The 20,274-nt window shown below is 39.5% G+C and overlaps 1 protein-coding gene and 1 long non-coding RNA gene across 4 annotated transcripts; both read right to left on the minus strand.

Annotated features, from left to right (window-relative positions):
• Positions 1 to 3,334: 3,334 nt before the first annotated feature.
• Positions 3,335 to 9,969, minus strand: ube2v1 (ubiquitin-conjugating enzyme E2 variant 1). Of its 2 annotated transcripts, none has more exons than XM_004559818.3 (4): positions 9,912 to 9,969; positions 9,027 to 9,175; positions 6,827 to 6,952; positions 3,335 to 4,777 (listed from the first exon to the last, which is right to left on the minus strand). In XM_004559818.3, the coding sequence occupies exons 1-4, from the start codon at positions 9,928 to 9,930 to the stop codon at positions 4,631 to 4,633; spliced, it is 441 nt and encodes a 146-aa protein (XP_004559875.1). In that variant the 5' UTR covers positions 9,931 to 9,969; the 3' UTR covers positions 3,335 to 4,630. The 2 variants fall into 2 exon arrangements, with proteins under 2 accessions (XP_004559875.1, XP_004559876.1); XM_004559819.6 differs by lacking the exon at positions 9,912 to 9,969 and adding an exon at positions 9,610 to 9,754.
• A 6,893-nt stretch (positions 9,970 to 16,862) lies between these two features.
• LOC143418560 (uncharacterized) lies at positions 16,863 to 19,399 on the minus strand. Of its 2 annotated transcripts, XR_013098556.1 has the most exons (4): positions 19,266 to 19,399; positions 18,682 to 18,728; positions 18,219 to 18,311; positions 16,863 to 17,586 (listed from the first exon to the last, which is right to left on the minus strand). It is a non-coding gene; the product is annotated as an uncharacterized LOC143418560 (long non-coding RNA). The 2 variants fall into 2 exon arrangements; XR_013098555.1 differs by lacking the exon at positions 19,266 to 19,399 and having other exon boundaries at positions 18,682 to 18,853.
• Positions 19,400 to 20,274: the final 875 nt, after the last annotated feature.

Consider the following 20,274-nt stretch of genomic DNA (forward strand, 5'->3'; position numbering starts at 1 on the left):
CTATTGTAGGAAAAATATATGTCAATGCTTTTGCATTCTTTCAGAAATGTAGCTGGGTAATTATGTCATTGGCATCGGTGAGCCACTGTCAATATGTGACATATTGAAATCGCGTTTGAATTTGCGCTTGTTTTTTTGCTTTCACTTTGCAATTGTGGGAACGGTGTATAGAGAGCGAAAGCACTGATCTGTGAGTGATGATAATTTGTGCACCAATTCCTCTGACATCGTCTTATTAATCGTTAGCTTACTACGCAAACATGACAAGTGAAATCTCCCGCAGCAAGCTTAAACATGTGAGAGGTTGATCGCGCAGAGAATCGCTGACCGTTATGTGAGTCCGTGTGTAAAAGTAGCAGGATATATATTTTAGTTCTGCTGAGCCAAATAAGACAGGTCGGGGTGAAGAAGTGACAGCCAAAGAAAAGCTTACCACAAAACGGAGAAGTTATGACAAATCAGACTATAAGGCAAAAAGAAAGTGCAGCGTTATGGTTTCATGGACAAAAGAATTTCTGTGGCTGCAATATGACAAGCTAAATAACCAGGGCTGCACATAAGTGGTCCGCAGGTGCGCATTCGCTGTCAAAATAAAAAACACGCACAAGGATTAGGGTTAAATTTAAAAACTGTACTTTTGAGTTAAAGGGGTGCAATGATCACATATTGACAGTGGCTCACCGATGCCAATGACATAATTACCCAGCTACATTTCTGAAAGAATGCAAAAGCATTGACATATATTTTTCCTACAATAGCCCGGGCTAGCGATTTTGCAAGCCCTGTATCTGATTGAGGAATCACTCATCTTTGGAAAAGAGAGTTTATTACAGAGAAATGTCTCTTTCCAAAATAAAAGCTATACTATCCGCTTCTTCTGGGCTATATTCTCAGCAGCATAAGGAGAATCATGTGCTAACAGCTGTCTAAATGACTCGGCTAAAGTTAGTAGCATGCTTGTTGTTTTTGTCTTTGCACTAGGATGATGTCGGCGTAAACGTGCAGTCATATTCGTTGTGTTCCCACTAGTGCTTTCAGGTTAATCTCGTTGAAATGACCTTAACGCCACAACACGGCAAATCTCCGTTAACGAGCTACCGCCGATCGCCCCGTGCATGGGGCTAGACGGCCAACACGTTAACGAGCTAACTGCGCTAACACACTAGTTCCCACCCATGTAATTGAGCATTGCATGGCACATCCAACATACTGTTTTACTTTAGTCCATGACTCGCTTACCTTCAGGGTCATACGTCACATGAAAACCAAAATAATTCCAAACGCCAGATCTGAATGAGGGTGGGGGAGGTCCATCTTGCAAGGAGAGCTTAACTTCTGTCTCGCTAGCTTGCCCTGCGCTCTTCCTCCTGACTATGCTGTCTGTGTTGAGCGCTCAGTGGATCTGCGCTCGACAGTGCAGCCTAGGCGGAGTAGTCGAACACAGATTCACTGAGCGCTCAACACAGACAGCATCGTCAGAAGGAAAGTTGATAAAATAAATTACAAATGTTGTATTGTTCGATACATATGCGTACCGAACCGAAAGCTCTGTATCGAACGGTTCAATATCGATACGAATATCGTTGCACCCCTAATATATATATATATATATATATATATATATAAAGTCACTCATTAATAAATAGCTGAAAAAGAAACATGTGTAGTTGTAGCAGCAAACAGTGTGTTAAGTGGATGCGTTGTACAGGGAGATGGCCTCAGGCAGGAAAGATTTCCTGTGTCGTTCAGTGGTGCATCATGGGTAATCTCAGTCTCTCACTAAACGTGCTCCTGTGACTGACCAGCATGTCATGGAGTGGGTGGGAGGTGTTATCCAACATTGTCTTTATCTTGGACAGCATCCGCCTCTCCGACACCACCTTGAGGGAGTCCAGCTCCATCCCCACAACATTGCTGGCCTTACAGATCAGTTTATTAAGTCTGTTGGCATCTGCGACCCTCAGCCTGCTCCCCCAGCATGCAACAGCATAGAGGATCGCACTGGCCACAACAGACTCATAGAAAATCCTCAGCATTTTCTGGCAGATGTTGAAGGACCTCAGTCGCCTCAAAAAATAGAGACGACTCTGGCCCTTCCTGTAAAGTGCTGTGGTGTTTTTAGCCCAGTCCAGTTTATTGTCAATGTGTACTCCAAGGTATTTATAGTCCTCCACAATGTCAACACTGACCCCCTGAATTGAAACAGGGGTCAAGTGTTTCCTGGTCTTCCTGAAGTCCACGATCAGTTCCTTGGTCTTTGCCACGTTGAGCTGCAGATGATTCTGCTCACACCACGTGACAAAGGAGTCGACCACAGCCCGGTACTCTGTCTCATCATCCCTGCTGATGCATCCAACCACCGCAGAGTCATCAGGAAACTTCTGAAGATGGCAGGTCTCTGTGCAGTGGCTGAAGTCTGTGGTGTAGAGGGTGAAGAGGAAGGGGGAGAGGACAGTTCCCTGTGGTGCCCCTGTGTTGCTGATTACCTTGTCAGACACACACTGTGGGAGACGTACATATTGTGGTCTTCCTGTCAGGTAATCAACAATCCAGGACACCAGAGAAGCATCCACCTGCATCGCTGCTAACTTATCACCCAGGAGGGTCGGCCTGATGGTGTTGAAAGCACTAGAAAAGTCAAAAAACATGACCCTCACAGTGCTCGCGGGCTGGTCCAGATGGGTGTAGACACGATTGAGCAGGTAGAGGATGGCGTCCTCAGTTCCAAGACGAGGCTGATAAGCGAAATGGAGGGGATCCAGATGTGGTCTTACTATGGGTCGCAGCTGGTCCAGGATGAGCCTTTCCAGGGTCTTCATGATGTGGGAGAGGTCAGTGCCATGGGCCTGTAATCCTGGGGGCCACTGGGACGTGGCGTCTTTGGTATTTGTTCACCACACATCAGTATTCATAATCTACGCATACACTGGAGGTATTGTCACCCCTCGTGTATTTAAAAAAATACTCAAAAAAGAAAAGAATGTTCTGAGGAGGAGAGTTGATTATGTGAGCTGAGTGCTTCTTTTACCATATCCATGGGGGTGTTCTCCTATAAAATATGGCCATACTTAAGATAACTGAGAAATTTCAAACAGACCAAAGACACCATTTGAAGAACCATGTTCTAAAGCTTTAGTACACAGTGCAAATGTTCAGGTGAACAACAATAATTCCTCTTTATTTGCTCATGTCATCAGGATGAGTAGTATGAATCTGATCAATTTTCATCCATCTGTGGCTTAATCAAAATAATCAAAATAGTGAATCATTATTTTCAATTTACCATTTTTTTTTCTTCAAAACCTTCCATTTGGACAATGACGACACAAGCCTGTGGAAAAGTAATAATGTTTAATTCAAATAAAACCATGCAACAGGTCACCATAACCCTGATTAGATTCAACCCGTTATAAAATAAACATCCAAGTACATTGTGTTCAGTGGGTGATCACTGAATGAGAGCAGACAACTCCATGGAATGTACACAGGTCAGCCCAGAAAGTGAACAACCCAAAACGGGAGGGAAAAACAAAACAATCACAGCTGCTCCTGTTCCACGGTACAGTGACGATCCCGGAAAAGTGCCAAACACGGAAAGCACAAGGACCCGAAGCACCCCACCCACAGCGTCGACCCCCCCGCCCCACCCTTCCTTTCCCTCATCCCACGGGCTGCTAATAATTAATTACCATCACAAAGCACTATGGCACACAGAAGACAAGCCTGAGAACACGAGTGATGAGCCAGCAGTACCCTGCTGATAGATACGAATGTCTAGTAGCAGTTTAATTGTGTGTACCAGATATACACTTGTTTAAGGAAGGCCCCTCAAATTCACATCATCGGGATATCGCAGAAGCAAAGGGTAGATTTTTATTTCTATTTCAGGGAAATCTTTCAAGTATTGAGGCATCCCAAAAATGAAGAGCGCTATTATAGCTGGGGTTACAGAAGTGGTTTGTTTTTTCATTCAATCCATTATAGACATTTTGAACATGATTTGCCGCTGTTGCTGCTTTTCTTTTCCAACATTTACTCAATGCACTGACACTGACGGTGTGTTAAATCACAGTGAACAGCAGCAGCAAGACATGCTCACTGTCGTTGTAGTCCTTTGTTTTGTCACAGCATCATAGCTGTAAAGTCATTCGTGGATTACATTTCTCTAATCTTGACACTGGAATGATAAGCTACCAACAGTAAGAAGGAACCTTGAAAATATTCGTTGGAACTAAAGTACTTTGAATGGAAAAGTGGCTCAAGATACCCATACATCAGGGACTAACTGTCACCACATGTGAAAAGCCCAGAAAACACACATAATTGGTACACTCAAGTCATTTTACAATCTGGATGTAGAACACAAAGATCATAAAAAATAACATTATAGTAAGATGTACAGTATTCTTGTTTTGCATTGTCTGGTCTGCACTGTGAACCTCAAAGAGTGATTGGGCACCAGGTCAGGAATCTGGGTTCACCTGCACATCCCTCTCTCCGTCCAATGGAAGGCTCCCGAAGGAGGAAGTGGGAGCAGAGAGTCTTGTGTAGTATGCATGCATGCACGTGTGTGTGTGTGTGTGTGTGTGTGTGTGTGTGTGTCAGAGAGTAATGAATAGCAGCAGGAACTTCAGTTGTTGTACACCTGGCCCTCAGGTGGTTGGGAGAGCCTGTTGTTTTCTTTCATCATCATGTGCTGTCTGAGCTCCTGCAGCACTGCCCGGATGTTGTAGGAATTCTTCCACCGGGACAGTGATGACACAGCCTTTAGGTCGACCTGAAGGGAAATGAGCAGAAGGATGGTGGAGGTGCTTTTTATTAAGTAACCAATGACCCTTGGTTCAATCTACATAGAAAAGACAATTATAGACAGAAACTGGTGTCACGACCGAATGCTTGATCCCATGTGGTGTTTCAGAGTGGACAACACATCTTACCTAGACTCAGTCTCCCTCTTCCCTCCTTGAATTTAATTAGTACCAAAATCTTGTAACACCCATTTGAAAGCTTTTGGGTGTAAGAACTTTCCTTCCAGAAACCCTGCGTACACACTGAGCAGATGCCACTGTTTGCTCCAGTTGGCCTCCGCTAAGCTATTGCTGGTCACTCCCTTTACTTTGGTCTGAACTCGACTCTTCTCCATAGACTGCAAATTGTTCAGAATGCGGCCGCTCATCTCCTTACTGGTAGTGGACGCCATGTCTCTATCACTCCTGTCCTTGCCGACCTGCATTGGCTTCCCATTAAGTATCGCATTCAATTCAAAATCCTGTTGCTCACCTTCTGAATTATTAATAATATAGCTCCAAGCTACCTCATTGAGCTACTTAGATTATACACCCCTGCTAGAGTACTAAGATCATCTTCCCAGTCACTTTTGGTACAGCCGAGATCCCGGCTGAAGACTAGAGGTGACCGAGCGTTTGCCTTGGCTGCACCTGATCTATGGAATAACCTCCCCATCGCTGTCCGCGAGTCTGATTCCATTCAATCCTTCAAATCGCAGTTAAAAACCCACCTATTTAGCCTCGCCTTTTCTACCAGTTAATGATTGTTTGTTAGTTAAATGCTTATTTCTATCTTCGGTCTATTCTTAACTACTTTTAATCTTTTTTTTTTTTTTTTTAAATGTTTGACTGTCTTATCCTTTACATATATTGTTCTTTTATGCTTTTATATGCATTTCTTTTGCTTCTGTGTTTTTAATGCCATTTAACCTGCTACCATGTTGGTACTTTGACATAGCCTTCATCCTCCCCTGTTACTTCATCTTACCCTCTTGCATGTTAAGCACTTTGGTACACCACTGGTTTTTAAATGTGCTATATAAATAACGTCTGTTGTTGTTGTCATAGACAAACGTGTAGTCTATTACGTGTCACGTCCAAATCCCAGTTTCAGACTGAGGATTCATCAAGCCTGCATCTGCAAAAAGTTCATTTATAAACATTCATAATTTTTCCCCCATCATAATTTTTATTATTTTTTTAATACCAGGTAAATAGCTGCAAATAACTGTTGTTTGCAAAACGTGTGCACAGGTTTTTAAAATTTACTATTTACATTTGGATTTCAAGTTATAAAAATGATTCGTTAAACATGTTTGTGGTTGTTACAGTAAAAAATAAAACTTTTTTCCTACCTGGATTTTATGTTTTTTGTCTGATTTTAGATTGATCAATTGTGTCAATGCAGTATGTCAAAATGACAACATAAGTGTAAATTCAGACGTGAGGTTGTGCTGAAAAGAATGATACCAAACAGGGCAAGGTGAACAGTTTTAAAGGTGGAATATAGAGGTAAAATCAAAAGAACTCAAAAACTGCCAATTATACCCTGGACCGCAGAGTCCAGAGTCAAATGAGATACAAATGCAAGTTTTCCAACTTTTTCCCCTGAAATTCCTCGAGTTCCATCTGCTCAAACTAAACAGCGAGTGAGTTTTTGAGTTCTCTGTAGAGACACAGGAGCCCTTCTAAAAAGCTAAAAGTCATGCTAGCTTTATAATGAAAGACAGAATAAGCACCTTTGTGCAACAGAATTCAACATGATAATTATTTTATTTCACTGGAAGTGAAATATTTTATTGAACTGCATAACCGCGCAGCACAAAAGCAGAAAACTGTTGAGTCTACCTACTTCCTACTACTCCTGAGACTCGAGCCATATGTTATACCTACAGCAGCAGCAGCTACAACCAGGAGCAGACTATTTGTTGGTTAATTATGTTTTTACTGCACAAGTCATTTACAGTTCAGAATCCTACCAAGAAAAACGTGTGAGTGAATATTATAACTCAGTCAAGAATATCTGCAGGGATACTTACCAGACCGTTTGAGCTGTTCACACCACTTAGGTTTATCTTGTTCACAAAGCGGACATGAGGAGGATGCTCAGGGTATTTGGATCCACAGTCTATTTTCAGACTGTAGATCCTGCCTTCATAGACAGTCTGCAATGAAAAGAACAGAAGACTGGTTAGCTCAAAGAATCAAAGTCTAACAAACTCTAATAAGCTCTACTGTCACCAGTTCTCTGGAATTAACAACTGCTGACATTAGAGCCCATTTAACTTTTTATTCTCTTTCTGAACCGTGAGACTACTGTGAGAAGAAAAAAAAAACATATTGCATGCTTTACAAAGCCTGATAAAAGAATTCGGCTCAAAAAATAAACATTTATATTAAATCTGTCACTACAAAGCTTTAGTGAGGACGTGCTGATAAAGGTGCAGAGACATAGATGAAATCAAATAAGGTTCAACGCTGACAGCAGCTCTTTTTAAAGTTTATGTTTGTTTACATTGTCTATAAGCCATCAGCAGTAGAGGTGAAATCGCTGAAAAGAAAAACTTGGCACACAGGAGTCACACTTTACCAACATTTGAATATGCTGTGGTAAACCAGCAAGGCTGCCATAAACAGTGCTGGGAAAAATGCAAGCTAACTAGTTCAGACTTCTCGTTATTGTCAACCACACACATCATCACACCTCTCTGGGGGGCAAAATAAAGCATGGAGGTGCAACCAAAGGCAGCACAAGCCCCTAAAACAAATGCTCATAACAAAAATAAATAAATAAAAATGCGTATTCCAACTTTCAGCACACAGAGTTTCCAAAACCTGAGGCTCAGTTACTCAGGGAACATTCACTGGGTAACTACTGTTTCAGAAATGACAATATGTGGACAAGCAGCTAGAGTGCTAATTCAGCAGCTACAGCTAGCAAACTGCACTCATAGACACACATTTCTGCTAATTAGTGCCATTTAGTAAAATCACATAAAATACTGGAATATCACTCACCAAAACTGAAGCATGGACTTCTATTATTTGTCAGACAATTTCTTTAAAATGCTGTAGAAGGCAACAACAACACAAAGTCGAGAGGTTGGACTACAAGAGGTGAATTACTAGACCACGATTAGCTCGAGTTCCCTGTGTCAGGACATCAGTCAATCAAAACAACCACCTCTAATTTATACAGTGGTCAACACTGCTTAACACAGCTATAAACAGGTATGCTGTAAAGATGGCCATTTTAACATAGAAATGTAAGGAGAGTAACACTTTTTAGGCAGCTCCACATTCACCTCTTTTTTTGGACCCAACTCGTGATGTTTGTAAAGCGCACCTGTCCACAGAATCAATGACTTCCATTCCAACCTCTCCACTATCATGGACAACACCGAAAAGCTGTTAAAGGATGTCAGAGACAAGATTATAGAGCTGCACGAGGTTGGACTGGGGAAAAAGACCTTCAAAGGTAAGACGCTTTTGAACATCTAAATAATTGAGAGAAGGCTTGGGAGAAAGTGCTGTAGTCAGATGAAACCAAAATAGAGCTCTCTGGCATCAACTCAACCCACTGTGTTTGGAATAAGTGAGATGCTGAGTATGCTCCAATTGGAAAATCAATGTTTCCTTCCTTGGCTGTATGTCAGTCTCCCTGGGCAACACCGAACATTACCAAACTTCAAATTGTCCCCAATGCATCCACTGGAGTGAGAGTGAGTGTGTGATAGTTAGAAATAAGAGCTACGGGAATGTGTGTGTGAATATGGCTTCTAATAAAATAAAAAAAATAAATAAAAAAAAAAAAAGGCTCATCCAAGTACCAGCTTTACAGTGCTGTTTCTCTCCACACAGAAACACGGCACTGTAAAGCTGCATGTATGGCTTACAACTTGTTAAGGTTTTCAAAGTTGGCTTTTCTAATATTTGACTTTTTCCTGCCTCACCTTCATGCACATTATATCTTGTTGAATTAATAATCTTCCTGCTGACACAAGGGTGTGACAAACACAGCTTCAACAAATCATATCGGCTCGTGAAATCTCTGCTTGTGAGCAGCACAGCCACATGGTCAAACAGAATCTTTACCGTGTGGTTTGCATTTTATTGTCTTGTGATGTTTAAAAAGAAACCCCCTTTTAGTCAGCTTCCAAGGCAGAAAGCCCAGTGGCCGACTGAAGAAGATCAGTATTACATACTGAAGTGTTAGAGCAGGTGCTTGACGTGGCTCACCTTGGCAGGGCCAATGATCATGCCATTCCAGTGAGTTAGCATCATGTCGTCATCATCTGCAAGGCCCCAGCTCACTGTACCGTCTCCAACTCCCTTCTGACCTTCCTCCAGTTCCTCCAGCAGCCGAAAGCTGCGGGGAACTTTGACGCCTTTACAAACATAGACACACAAAACAAATGACAATTAGGCGACTTCTGTGCCATGACACGACGCAGGATAACCCACTGATTTCTTTTAGAAAGGAAAAAAATAAATTATACTGCTTAGCTTAGTTTCAATCAATCTGGTCAAATTTTTCAACACAACATAACCAGAATGAAGGAGAAACAAAACTACACTGATCTGAATAAAATTAAATGTAATCAAATACAGAAGCTCGACGCGTTGAGTAAACAGAGACAATTGCTTCATTTTGTTTGTAACGCTGTGTTTTCAAGCGCTTCTTCCGGAATGTTGTGTCTCCGGTGACTGAGCTTACAGCTAGCGCCGAGCAAAATACTCATCTAGCTACACATCAAGCTAGCTACGGGCGTCACCTCAACTATTACCACAAAAACGTCATAGTAGACCCTATAAATGCCACCTGGGATGAAAACTTGATTGTTTTCACTAGAGAGACCCCCGATGATTACAAAACGATATAGTGTGGGTGTTGCAGGCGGCAGAGTAACGCTCAGGGACCGTGGGCCAAATTAGCGAGTCCTTTAGCTAACTAACCAGCGTTAGTAACAGCATTTTCTTGCCACCAAAGCCCAGTTACAAACAAAATATCACTACAGCGATACGCTTAGGAACCGTTCATCTACTCTGTTGCTAAATGGGAAGCTGGGCATTTTCGCTCTAACTGCAAATCACGACAATATAGCACGTAAACTGTCGGTTTACCTTGTCCGGCGACTGCCATCTTTGTCACTGCTTTACGGAAGCGCGTACGTATGTTAAATATCGCTTGCGCATGCCCGCCCGAAAAATAATTGAAATGTATTATTATGATTATTATTGTTGTTATTATTGTTATTAATGTTATTATTTTACTCCTTACCTTAAAAAGCATCGACATAAACTAGCTTTCTAACACTGCCTCTTTAATAACTTGTTCACGACAAATATTTTTTAAGAACTAATCGACACTTTTATTTTATTTATTTTTATTTATTTGAAGGCCAGAACACGAGCTGAACTCACATTTGATTTGTCTTGGAACAATATAAATAATATTGGTACAATATCGGAATAGCTCACGCCACCGACACCGGTGTCTAATTCGTATGCGACATCGCCATCTACTGGTACAATATCGCCAATGTAAACTTGCGGAATAGTCTTAAGTTCACATTTTCTTGCCCCAGAACATCTTTAGAGCGGTTAGCACAGGATACCGTTCTTTATGAAAGGAGAGGGGAAAATGTGGTCCTATAATTCATAGCAACGGACCATTTATGAAAATGATCTACACAACTGGCAAAGCTACATGTACACGGTGTTGTAATTTCATTTTCCACTTCAGACCATAATCTGCTAAAATATATTTTAATTTTCAACAACGGGCTGATGGACTATAGTTGAACATCACACAACCATAAATGTATATACACTCTCTAAATCAACATTATGACCTCGATTCATTGATTCACACTGGAACATATCCAGCTGGTAAATATGAAAAATAAAAAGATGCATTTAGTTTTATGGGTTGAGGGGTAGATATGGTTTAATTACTACAAATGATTGTGATGCCAGTGGCAGGGGGATTTACTCACAGTACGATATAATCTATATGCAAAGATCCAGCCGGTCACTTCATACCCAGTAAATTAGTATCTCAAAAAGCAGACCCAAAGAGAGTACATGAGGGAGAGGGTGGTGTAGGCCTACTAACTACAATAAGAAAAAGTAAGTGCATGTGTTTCTGTCTGAAAATAGCAAAACAATTCAGATCCGCGAGAGGAGGGTGAAGGAAAATGTTTTTAATATAAGTGACAAGTTTTCTGATGGAAATCACTTTGCAGTCTGTGTGACGTCATGAGGACTGAGACTCAAATACAGCACATGATTTATCCAGATACAGCTGCACTATTACCAACAAGTCCACCTTATCAACCTGATACCTGACAATGAGTTTTAGGTCAGCACTGAGAAGCAACAACGGGAATCAAATACAACATTGAATAACAAAACTTCAGATATAAATCTCAAAGCCAAGGACCATCACAAAATCTAATCTTGAGTTATTATTTTAACATTTCTAACTTTACTTAAGAAAAAAACAAGTTTACAGTCTGGTACAAAAATAGTTTTGCTTTCCTTCTTCAACTCTGGAATAGTAAGGGTTTGGCCTCATAACTGACAGTTAATGCCAACAGCAATGGCTATAGCCAAGCTCAATGCTAGGCATCACTTCAGTGATTATAATTACTGAGCTGCACCTCTGACTCTTGGTGAGTGAAACTACAGTCAGTCATGTCTGATGAGGACATAGCATTAGCTTTAATGTACTGTGACAGTGTACAATGTACAACACTGTAACATTAAAGTTGTAACTTTAAAGCAGGACTTCACATTCAGCAGCATGGTATGTTGACTATGTGCATCATTTACACATAGTCTGTGATCACACCATCCAAAGGGATTATTACCAATGTTCCGTTTTGCAGTGTTAGTCAGAAAGTGACTGGCTGCTCCCGTACGGGATTAGAACGATGCCACCTTATCCCATAGTCCAGCCAATATATACGCAGCTAATCCACATCGTTGACAGGCTATGACAGCGTCTTTATGCGCCAACACCGGTGTTTTAGCGAGCAAAGCGGCTGATGTGGAGTGAAGCCACGTTAATGACAACGTGTACAACCACTGGAGATGTGAGCAGGACAGACGGAACAATTGACGGAAAAAGTGTGGACTTTATACCAGTTTTTAAATTGTGTTGATCGGCCACGCAAAACCAGAGTTATGATAAAAATATCTGCAATGTTTGGTTTTCTTCCTGAATACTATCGCTGTTTATATTTACTGCGGGAAGAAACGGTAAAAACAGCGTTTTATAAGGAAAACGCTCTAAAGCCTGTGAGCAAAAACAAAACCAAAAAACTCCACCCTTTCCTATTGGTGGAAAAATGTACCATGTGGACCAATCAAAAACTGATATGGCAGCATGGCCTTTAGTTGTTTAGGAAGGGGGAAGTTTTAGGAGTGAAGGCGGTGTTTTGAGATGTGAGAGATTTGCGATGTTTAGCGCAAATCTTGTGTAGTTAGTGTGTAGTTAGTGTGTAGTGTAGTCAATAGTGTTGTTGTGTGTGTCAGAACAATGAGGCGACTTTTGAATGTTACAGGTGTTACAGCAGTGATACATCTGCTGCTGTCAGGCCTGCAGGTATCAGGCTGTTGTTCTCCTTCATCTCATAGTGGACAGAAATTATTTTTTGGAGTGAACAAATAATTTGTGTGGCATCAGATTTGATGCAGAACAGCTGATTGTTCTATAAATAGTTTGAAATGTTTATTTAATAAAAACGCCTTGGCTGCATTTTTAGGTAAACAGCTGCAAAAAACTTTGTTTGCATAACTCAGTTACTTTTTTGAAGAAGTAACTATATAATTAATTACCCAACATTGGTCATATATATATATATATATATATATATATATATATATATATATATATATATATATATATATATTTTTTTTTTTTTTTTTTTTTTTTTTTTTTTTTAAATTTATTTATTTAGTTAACATGCTACACAGGTCATGAACAAGATTTTTTTACATTTTCATTGTAAGTGGGCTAAAGCAGTTAATTAAAAGTAGTCTAACATAAATGTAAATACTGTAATCAGATTATTTTAATAAACCATGTAGCTTGGATGCTGGCGTGACCACAGTGCACATGCCTGCTGTTTCTCACAGTGGTCCAAGGGACCGCTCAGGGAGTTTGTGTGTTCGCTCAGACACGTGAAAAATTAGAGGGAACATTGGTTATTACTTTTTCTGTTTTTTATTCAGTGCTTCACTGAATTTGAATACTTTTTACCAGCAAAATTGCAGTTGTTTAAGTGTTCATGGTTTACATTTCCAGAAAATCGTTGATAATACCATCTTCTTCTTTCTTAAATCGAGTCGAATTTGGTAGAATTGTGGTAAAGCTCAGTTGTTTACTGTAAAGGGTTGTGTACATCTTCATTTTCTTGTAGGCAGGTGCACAAGAGGAATTATCCCTAGGCAGAAAGTAAAGGTGACGTTTTACCCGTTGCAGAAGTAAGGATGGAAACAGTGCATGTTCTTTCATGTAAAAGATTCAAGCCTGTAGGAGTTCACTCTCTCTTTCTCTCTCTCAGCTACTTATATTCTGAATTTTTGTTCCCATCAGTCACAATAGAGATGAGACTGGACAGCGAGTCACATATTTGGGTATGTAGTAATGAACATACTGGGGATGGGGGAAGGTTGTTCTCTGCTCCACGCCTACCCACACCTCCCCCAGTCATGCACTGCCTACCAGCCAGTCTCCCAATCAGTCCTCCATCCCCCATCATAGGCAGCCACCGAGCTCCTCTTTCCTCTCTAAGGACAAGTGGCTTTCAGAGCAGAGCCTGTGTGTGTGTGTGTGTGTGTGTGTGTGTGTGTGTGTGTGTGTGTGTGTGTGTGTGTGTGTGTGTGTGTGTGTGTGTGTGAGAAAGACACAGAGAGAGTAAAACTTGGAGATGAATGGCTCAGTGTTTTTCACACGGATGTGAATGCAATGTGTTGCTCTTGACCGACAGGCGTGCTCATTCACACTCTGCTTTCCCACTTTTCCATCTCATTTCTCTGTCATCCTGTTATGAATACAGGCTTGTGCTCGGAAACCTTCACACAGTCTACACAAATATCTACACAGACCAAAGTGTTAACTTAAAAGGTAACAGCAGTCCAACAATAACACACCGTTTTATGGTGCATTTAAACTAAACACTTCGTGGTCTGCAGGAGTACATTAGGACACGTTCCAACTTGTCTCAGCCCTTTTCTTTTACTTCATTTCTCTGTTGCTGAGGCACTGGCAGAATCCACTTTAGTCAAACAGTTTTCAGGACTTCTTTTTACCAAAGTGTTCTGTGAGTGGAATTTAAGGAAACAGTTGAATAAATTGGTGAGAAAGATAATAAATCATTAGTTTCACTGATTAGTTTCAATGTGAAAATAGTGTAAATCTCATCCTATAGCCTTAATAACATGAGATCTCAACTAATCAGAACGCCTACTTTGGAGCAATGTGTCCACAGCATTTTCTTCCACCGTCATCAGGGAGTACTCAGATCCTTTACTTAATACCAGAAATATAGGAATACTGCTTTACACACAAAAGCCATGGCATTACCAGACCCATAACTACCAGCCAATAGACATCATATCATAGTGGAATTAAAAGCAGCACTACATGAAATGAAATAAAAGAAAGAATATTGAAATATGAAACAGAATAAAAGTTTAAGTCTGAATGAAATTCAATACAGAAACTAGAAGAACAAAAACAATAACTCATGCATAAAAACTGAAAAGTGGAATTAAAAGCTGTGCAAGAGTTATGTTTTTAAAAAGCACAACACAAAGAAGACCTTGTGGTAGAAAACATGTCTTTGGCTGTATGGAGAACAGAGCATCACAGCCCGAAGAGCTTAATCACCCCACAAAAGTCATTTGTAGCCTTCACTAGTGCCATTTCTGACTGAAGCTTAGCCGGTTCAAGCAAAAGCTTTTTAACTAGGAGCAGCCAGCATGGAGTACATGTCCTGCTATAAATTAATCATATTTAAAATTGAACAATGAATTAATGACGAGTCTATCCATGGTCAGTTTAGTTAGAATGGAGTCTGATAGACATGTTGAAAGTTTGGAGGAAGGACTCGTGAAAGTTAGTTTGGAAAGGCTGTCTGTAGTCACTGAAGTTGCTGTGTTGAATGGTACAGTATGGTGGAAGCATTTAGCCCATATAGCTCTGAGGCTATGACAATTACTGGCATGTCAAGCCTTCTCACAGCACAAACTCCAAATCCCAACCTTCCACCAACATTCTACAATACACCAACATTTAATTAAATAAATATATACATACATTTGACCATTTTCATACAATTAAACATTTTAGATGAAATATTCTACACTTTACCCTTACACCTTAACATTTGCCCAAACACCCTGGAGAGGACACAGAAAAGACATGTGACACATTTGCCTAAGTTCTCCTAAATGGTAAACCTTATTTGCTCCCAGTGACAATTCTTTCCTTCTCACAGACAACCACTACATTTCTTGATGAGGAGCAGCTGTGCAGGACCTGGAACAAAGGCTACCTGCGAATTGTTAAAATACTCAATAAATATTCAATAAATAATTAAACCTCTTGTGTGCAAATGTTATTGATGTGCAAATATTGCTTAACCCTCTGGGCTCTATCCTGGCCATTTGTGGCCACTTCACTTTTCTTTTTTCAACCATTTTCGTTCTGTTAATGCAAGTGGAATGAAACTTCCCAAAGGTGTGTATTTCTTTCAGATTTTTTAATTTTCAACATCAGCTCCTTAATAATATCAATAATATTCACTATACACCATATACACTATATCATGCAATTTAGGTAAAATTGCTTTCATTCTAAACTCAACACATGAAAATTGTAGTTTTTAATGTTTTTTTACCAAATTACATCATTTACCCATTTTTGGCCAAACAAGCGATTTCATGTAACATTCCTAGTTTCTAGTAGCAGCCTTTGATGGCTTACCACACTCCAATAGACCAAAATAATGAAACAATTTTGACATAGGTTTGATCTTAAGGATCTAATAGTTTGTGTTTGTGCATGACATTGCAGCACAAACATGTATTTGCAAGATAGACTGGAATAAATAATGATGCATTAAACATTACATAGGCTGCAGTGAATTTCTGTGGATGCAGGATATTGAGCTTTGAGGTTCCCAGTCAAACTCAGCTTTGAAGAACATGTTAAAAGCAGTTTTACTCTTGTATTTTTCATAAAAAGATACCATACCCAAAATATTAACTCTAAAAACAAAAACAAAAAAACCCCAATCACAGGACATTTTACAGAGTTCAAACCAAACGTGTCCTGGAGTTTCTGCAGGTGCAGACAGAGCTACTGCTGTAAGTAAGCCTAACAGCTTCCAGATCATTTATTCTGGCTGTATGGCAAGAAGGTCATCACTGCTTCAAGCACTGCCTATATGATCTGGTCAGAGAGCAAGGACAGCAGCAGTCATCTGTCCTTGAAGAAAAGTCATCTGCCCAAGATGAAGAAACTTCCTCTCCAGAAGATGAGGGGACAATCTCCAAAGAAGCTGACTGCATCACCACTGATGAAGAGTACTAGCCAGTGCCTGAATCCTCTTCTTTGGGGGAAGATTGGGGTTGGGGGGCATGGAGGTGGAGGCCGAGCAGCTGATGGAAAAGAACATACACTCAAAAAAATAACTCTTTAAATGAACATAAAAAAATCATGGAAAGAATTTCCACGTGATTAAATTGCTTTATTTTAGCATTATGCAATTCTGTTACTCCAACTTAATGCACTCAAGTTGGACCAACTTAATTAAAGATTGATGAATCAACGTATTTACTGCATTTTGATCCAATATATTTTAATAGTGTTGATCCAACTTAAAGAGTTTTGTTCCAACTCAATTCAGTAGGTTTTCTCCAACTAATTTACTAAATTTGGTCCCAGCTTAAGTTAATTGAGTTGAACCAACTCATACAAATTAAGTTATTCCAACACAAGTCTTTAATGCTAATAGAAAGCAATTTAATCACGTGGAAATTCTTTCCATGATTATTTTAAGTTAATTTAAAGAGTAATTTTTTGGAGCATTTAACAAAGTCTAGAGTCTGGTTAACATACATTTCACTATTACATCTAAAAGGTAAATAAAAATTTGTCATACACATCTTTTTGTTTTCTCCAATTTATTGAATTTATAGCAAATTTCACATAATGTATAAAGAATACATGAAATGCAAGTACAAGTTACATAACAGAAAAAAAGTAGTGGACAAAGTGGAAAGTTAACCTGTTAAAACAATTTTTTAACAACAATGAATGGCTGAAGCAGGTGATTTTCCGATGACCAATACAACTACTTTGAAGGTCAACAGATGCACTTTCAAAAAAGAAAATATCTGCAATTATTTTAGGTTCATGGTCCAGATACATGGTGTAGCTGTTGTAATGGGAACATTTCTCAACGAGAAAATAGTGTTTTGAGAACCTGTACTTTGTGTGCTGTTGGATAGTTCGTGTGCATCTAATTCCATAAGAATCTTGTGCAGGACCTCAAAGGTGTACCTGAGTTCCAGAGGGTAGCTCAGGTTCAGTGAATAGACCAGACCAAGCAACATTGTCACTGCAAAAACTACATTGCCCAACTCACCCATCACTTCCACCCCCTCTAGAACAATCACAACATCCTGAGGGTCATCGCCAGGCTCCGCACCCTCTGACCGAATGACACAGATTCCAAAGACTGTCTCTGCTATGGCAGTGGCGATGCTTTTTATCAACTTCCTGTGACAATAAAACAAACAAAAAAAGATAATGATTTCTCACTAATGTCCATTGCAAACAGTTTTAAAAGTAAATATCTGTTTTACATTAATGTAAAATACCTAAAAGCTTTATTCATTCAAGCCTTATAATAATGTAAATGTAATCAAAAATGACTGCCCGATATTTTTCCTGACTCAAGAGAAGTTCATTCAATACCTCAACAATGTCCTGTCTTTCAAAATCTTGTGATAGGGGTGACTGTGGCACAGGAGGTAGAGCAAGTTGTCTACTGGTTTAATCCCTGGCTTCTCTAATCTGATACTAAAACTATCAATGGGTAACATACTGAACCCCAAGTTGCTCCTGATACATCCATTGAAGTGTAAATGTTACATAAAAATCTTGTATGAATGTGTGTATGAATGAGGTTATTATAATGATATTATAATAATGATAGTATAAAACACTCAAGAATGGTGTGTGTAGTATCCAGTGAGAAACTTAAAGCTCTTACTTTTCCTATTTTAAAAGGTATTTTTTACAGCCACCGGTAATTTATAGGAAAACCCCATCCCCTGAAACTTTTTGTATGTAGTTCAAGCTTATCTTTGATCATCTCCTTAGTTAAGGATACAGGCAAGTTAACATACCAGGTAATTCTTCACCAGCTTCTCAGGATCTTCATTCAGGTACATGCAAAGACCTTTGGCGATGTATTCTCTTCTGATTTCAACAGCATCAGTCTTTATACACAGAGGGGGAAAAAAACAAATATATAGGGAAATCCATCTCAACGACCTGGCAGTGGGATTAAAGAACTATTAGTTGAATTACCAGGAATTTGTGAGAAATACAGAGGCTATTGTTTTACAGTCTTAATCTTTTCAAATAGTATTTATGCATTTTAGACAAGTCTGTCATTTTAATATTGTTTTGTAATTTGTGTATTAATTTAATCATGCCATACCCCCAATTCAAGAAAGTTTAGATGATGTGTACATAAAATCAGAATGCAATGTTTTCTTGGTCTCAAAACTATATGTCACTTACAAATGAATATATTACATTTTTAACATGGGAATGTGATAATTTTTAAGAAAAATATTAGCTCACCATGAATTTGATGAACTGGCCTGCCAGCTCTCCAGACCTTTCACCACCTGATAAGATTAAACATTTATTATCTTTACAGGAGGGAACTGCAAGTCTCCAAGTTTATTAAGTAGAAAAATATTTAATTTCAAAAAAATTAAAAAACAGGAAAACATATCTGTTCATGTTTTGTCTTTCCTCCTCAATGTACTAAAAACACATAAATTGTTAAATAAACCACTGTCCATCAGTTGCAACTTACAAACTTACAAATTTCAACAACCCACACGTAAAATGTAAATTTATCACAACAGTCTCTGTGGTAGAGCCAAACTAGCTTATGTGCAGAGGTTAAGTTATAAACAATATCTATATTTGGAGTAGCTAAGTCTTTCATATTAGGCTATCGTGCTAGCATGACATTGTGCTATATTCTTGCACTAACGTGTTAGCTAGCTAGAATGGCATAAACAAACAGATATTTTTAAAAAAAAAAACAAAAAAACAAATGTGAATAAATAGAACTGAAAAGAATCGACAAACTAATGATACCTTTGTGCAAAAAGTATTTTCATCAAGATGGATGAAGATAGATTCACTCTTACCTTTCCAAGATGACCGTGAAGCAAACCATGTGCTTTCCTGCCTCTTGTTGTTTAGAATCTCACGTGATCTTGTGATATCGCGAGTCTTTAAGGCAGCTAACCACTCTTGTTAGATTTTATCATGTCATATCAACAAGAATAAATTTAAGAGGCGCTAAGTTGGTAAATTTCTTGTAGATCTTATATGATTTTATTACGTTCACCTTAGAAACATAAATTCATTGTGTTCAAATTACATGTTAGAGTCTTGTAAATGCAATAACCACCAAATTTCACTTTTTTGAGTGTAGGAGCATTTTCTGAGACCGAGGAGAGTGACTGAGTGGATCCCTCATGAAAGGAAAACCACTGAAGAGAGACTGCTCTACAATCCAGTGCCCACTGGTATCAAACCAGGGCTCAGCCTGTATGCAGTTTCATGCATTAGCAGCCTGAGATCTACTTTTGACTTTTTTTTATAACAAAGGAGATCTTTTAGCTGCTGTGCACCCTTACAAAGCTGCACGGGAGGCCAAGGTGTGAGGATTGGAGGATTATAGATGAAGTGGAGATGTGAGCCTAAACCAGAATAAAGCAATACATAGCATGTTGGATGACAACACTGGAAGTTCTCAGGAAGTAAAGAAGGGAAAGGGGTTCAGACTCCAACTGACGGAGGAGCTCCGAGGACAACGTCTTTCCTTTGGTCACCTTGGCAGAGGAACTCCTCAGATGAAAACTGGCACAGGGGAAACAACCCAGAGCTTCCTCCCCAGCTCCTCCAGTTGCAACAGAGGAAGATTTTGTTGTCTGTCTTTGGCTTCACCAAAACTACCACAGCGATATCCCACATGCCAAAGCAACGGAGGAATGTGCTTCTTTTGACAGCAACACACAAGGAACCAGCAGTCAGTGATGGGGAATAAAGGATGCGTGAAAGCAAGAAGCAATCCTGGACTACAATAGGCACAAATATTGCTTGGATAACTTAGAGGGTGTTGGCACCTCGAGTTGTAGAAGGAAAACTAAC

Source organism: Maylandia zebra, linkage group LG5 (assembly GCF_041146795.1).
Source record: "Maylandia zebra isolate NMK-2024a linkage group LG5, Mzebra_GT3a, whole genome shotgun sequence".
NCBI classification, from domain to species: domain Eukaryota; kingdom Metazoa; phylum Chordata; class Actinopteri; order Cichliformes; family Cichlidae; genus Maylandia; species Maylandia zebra.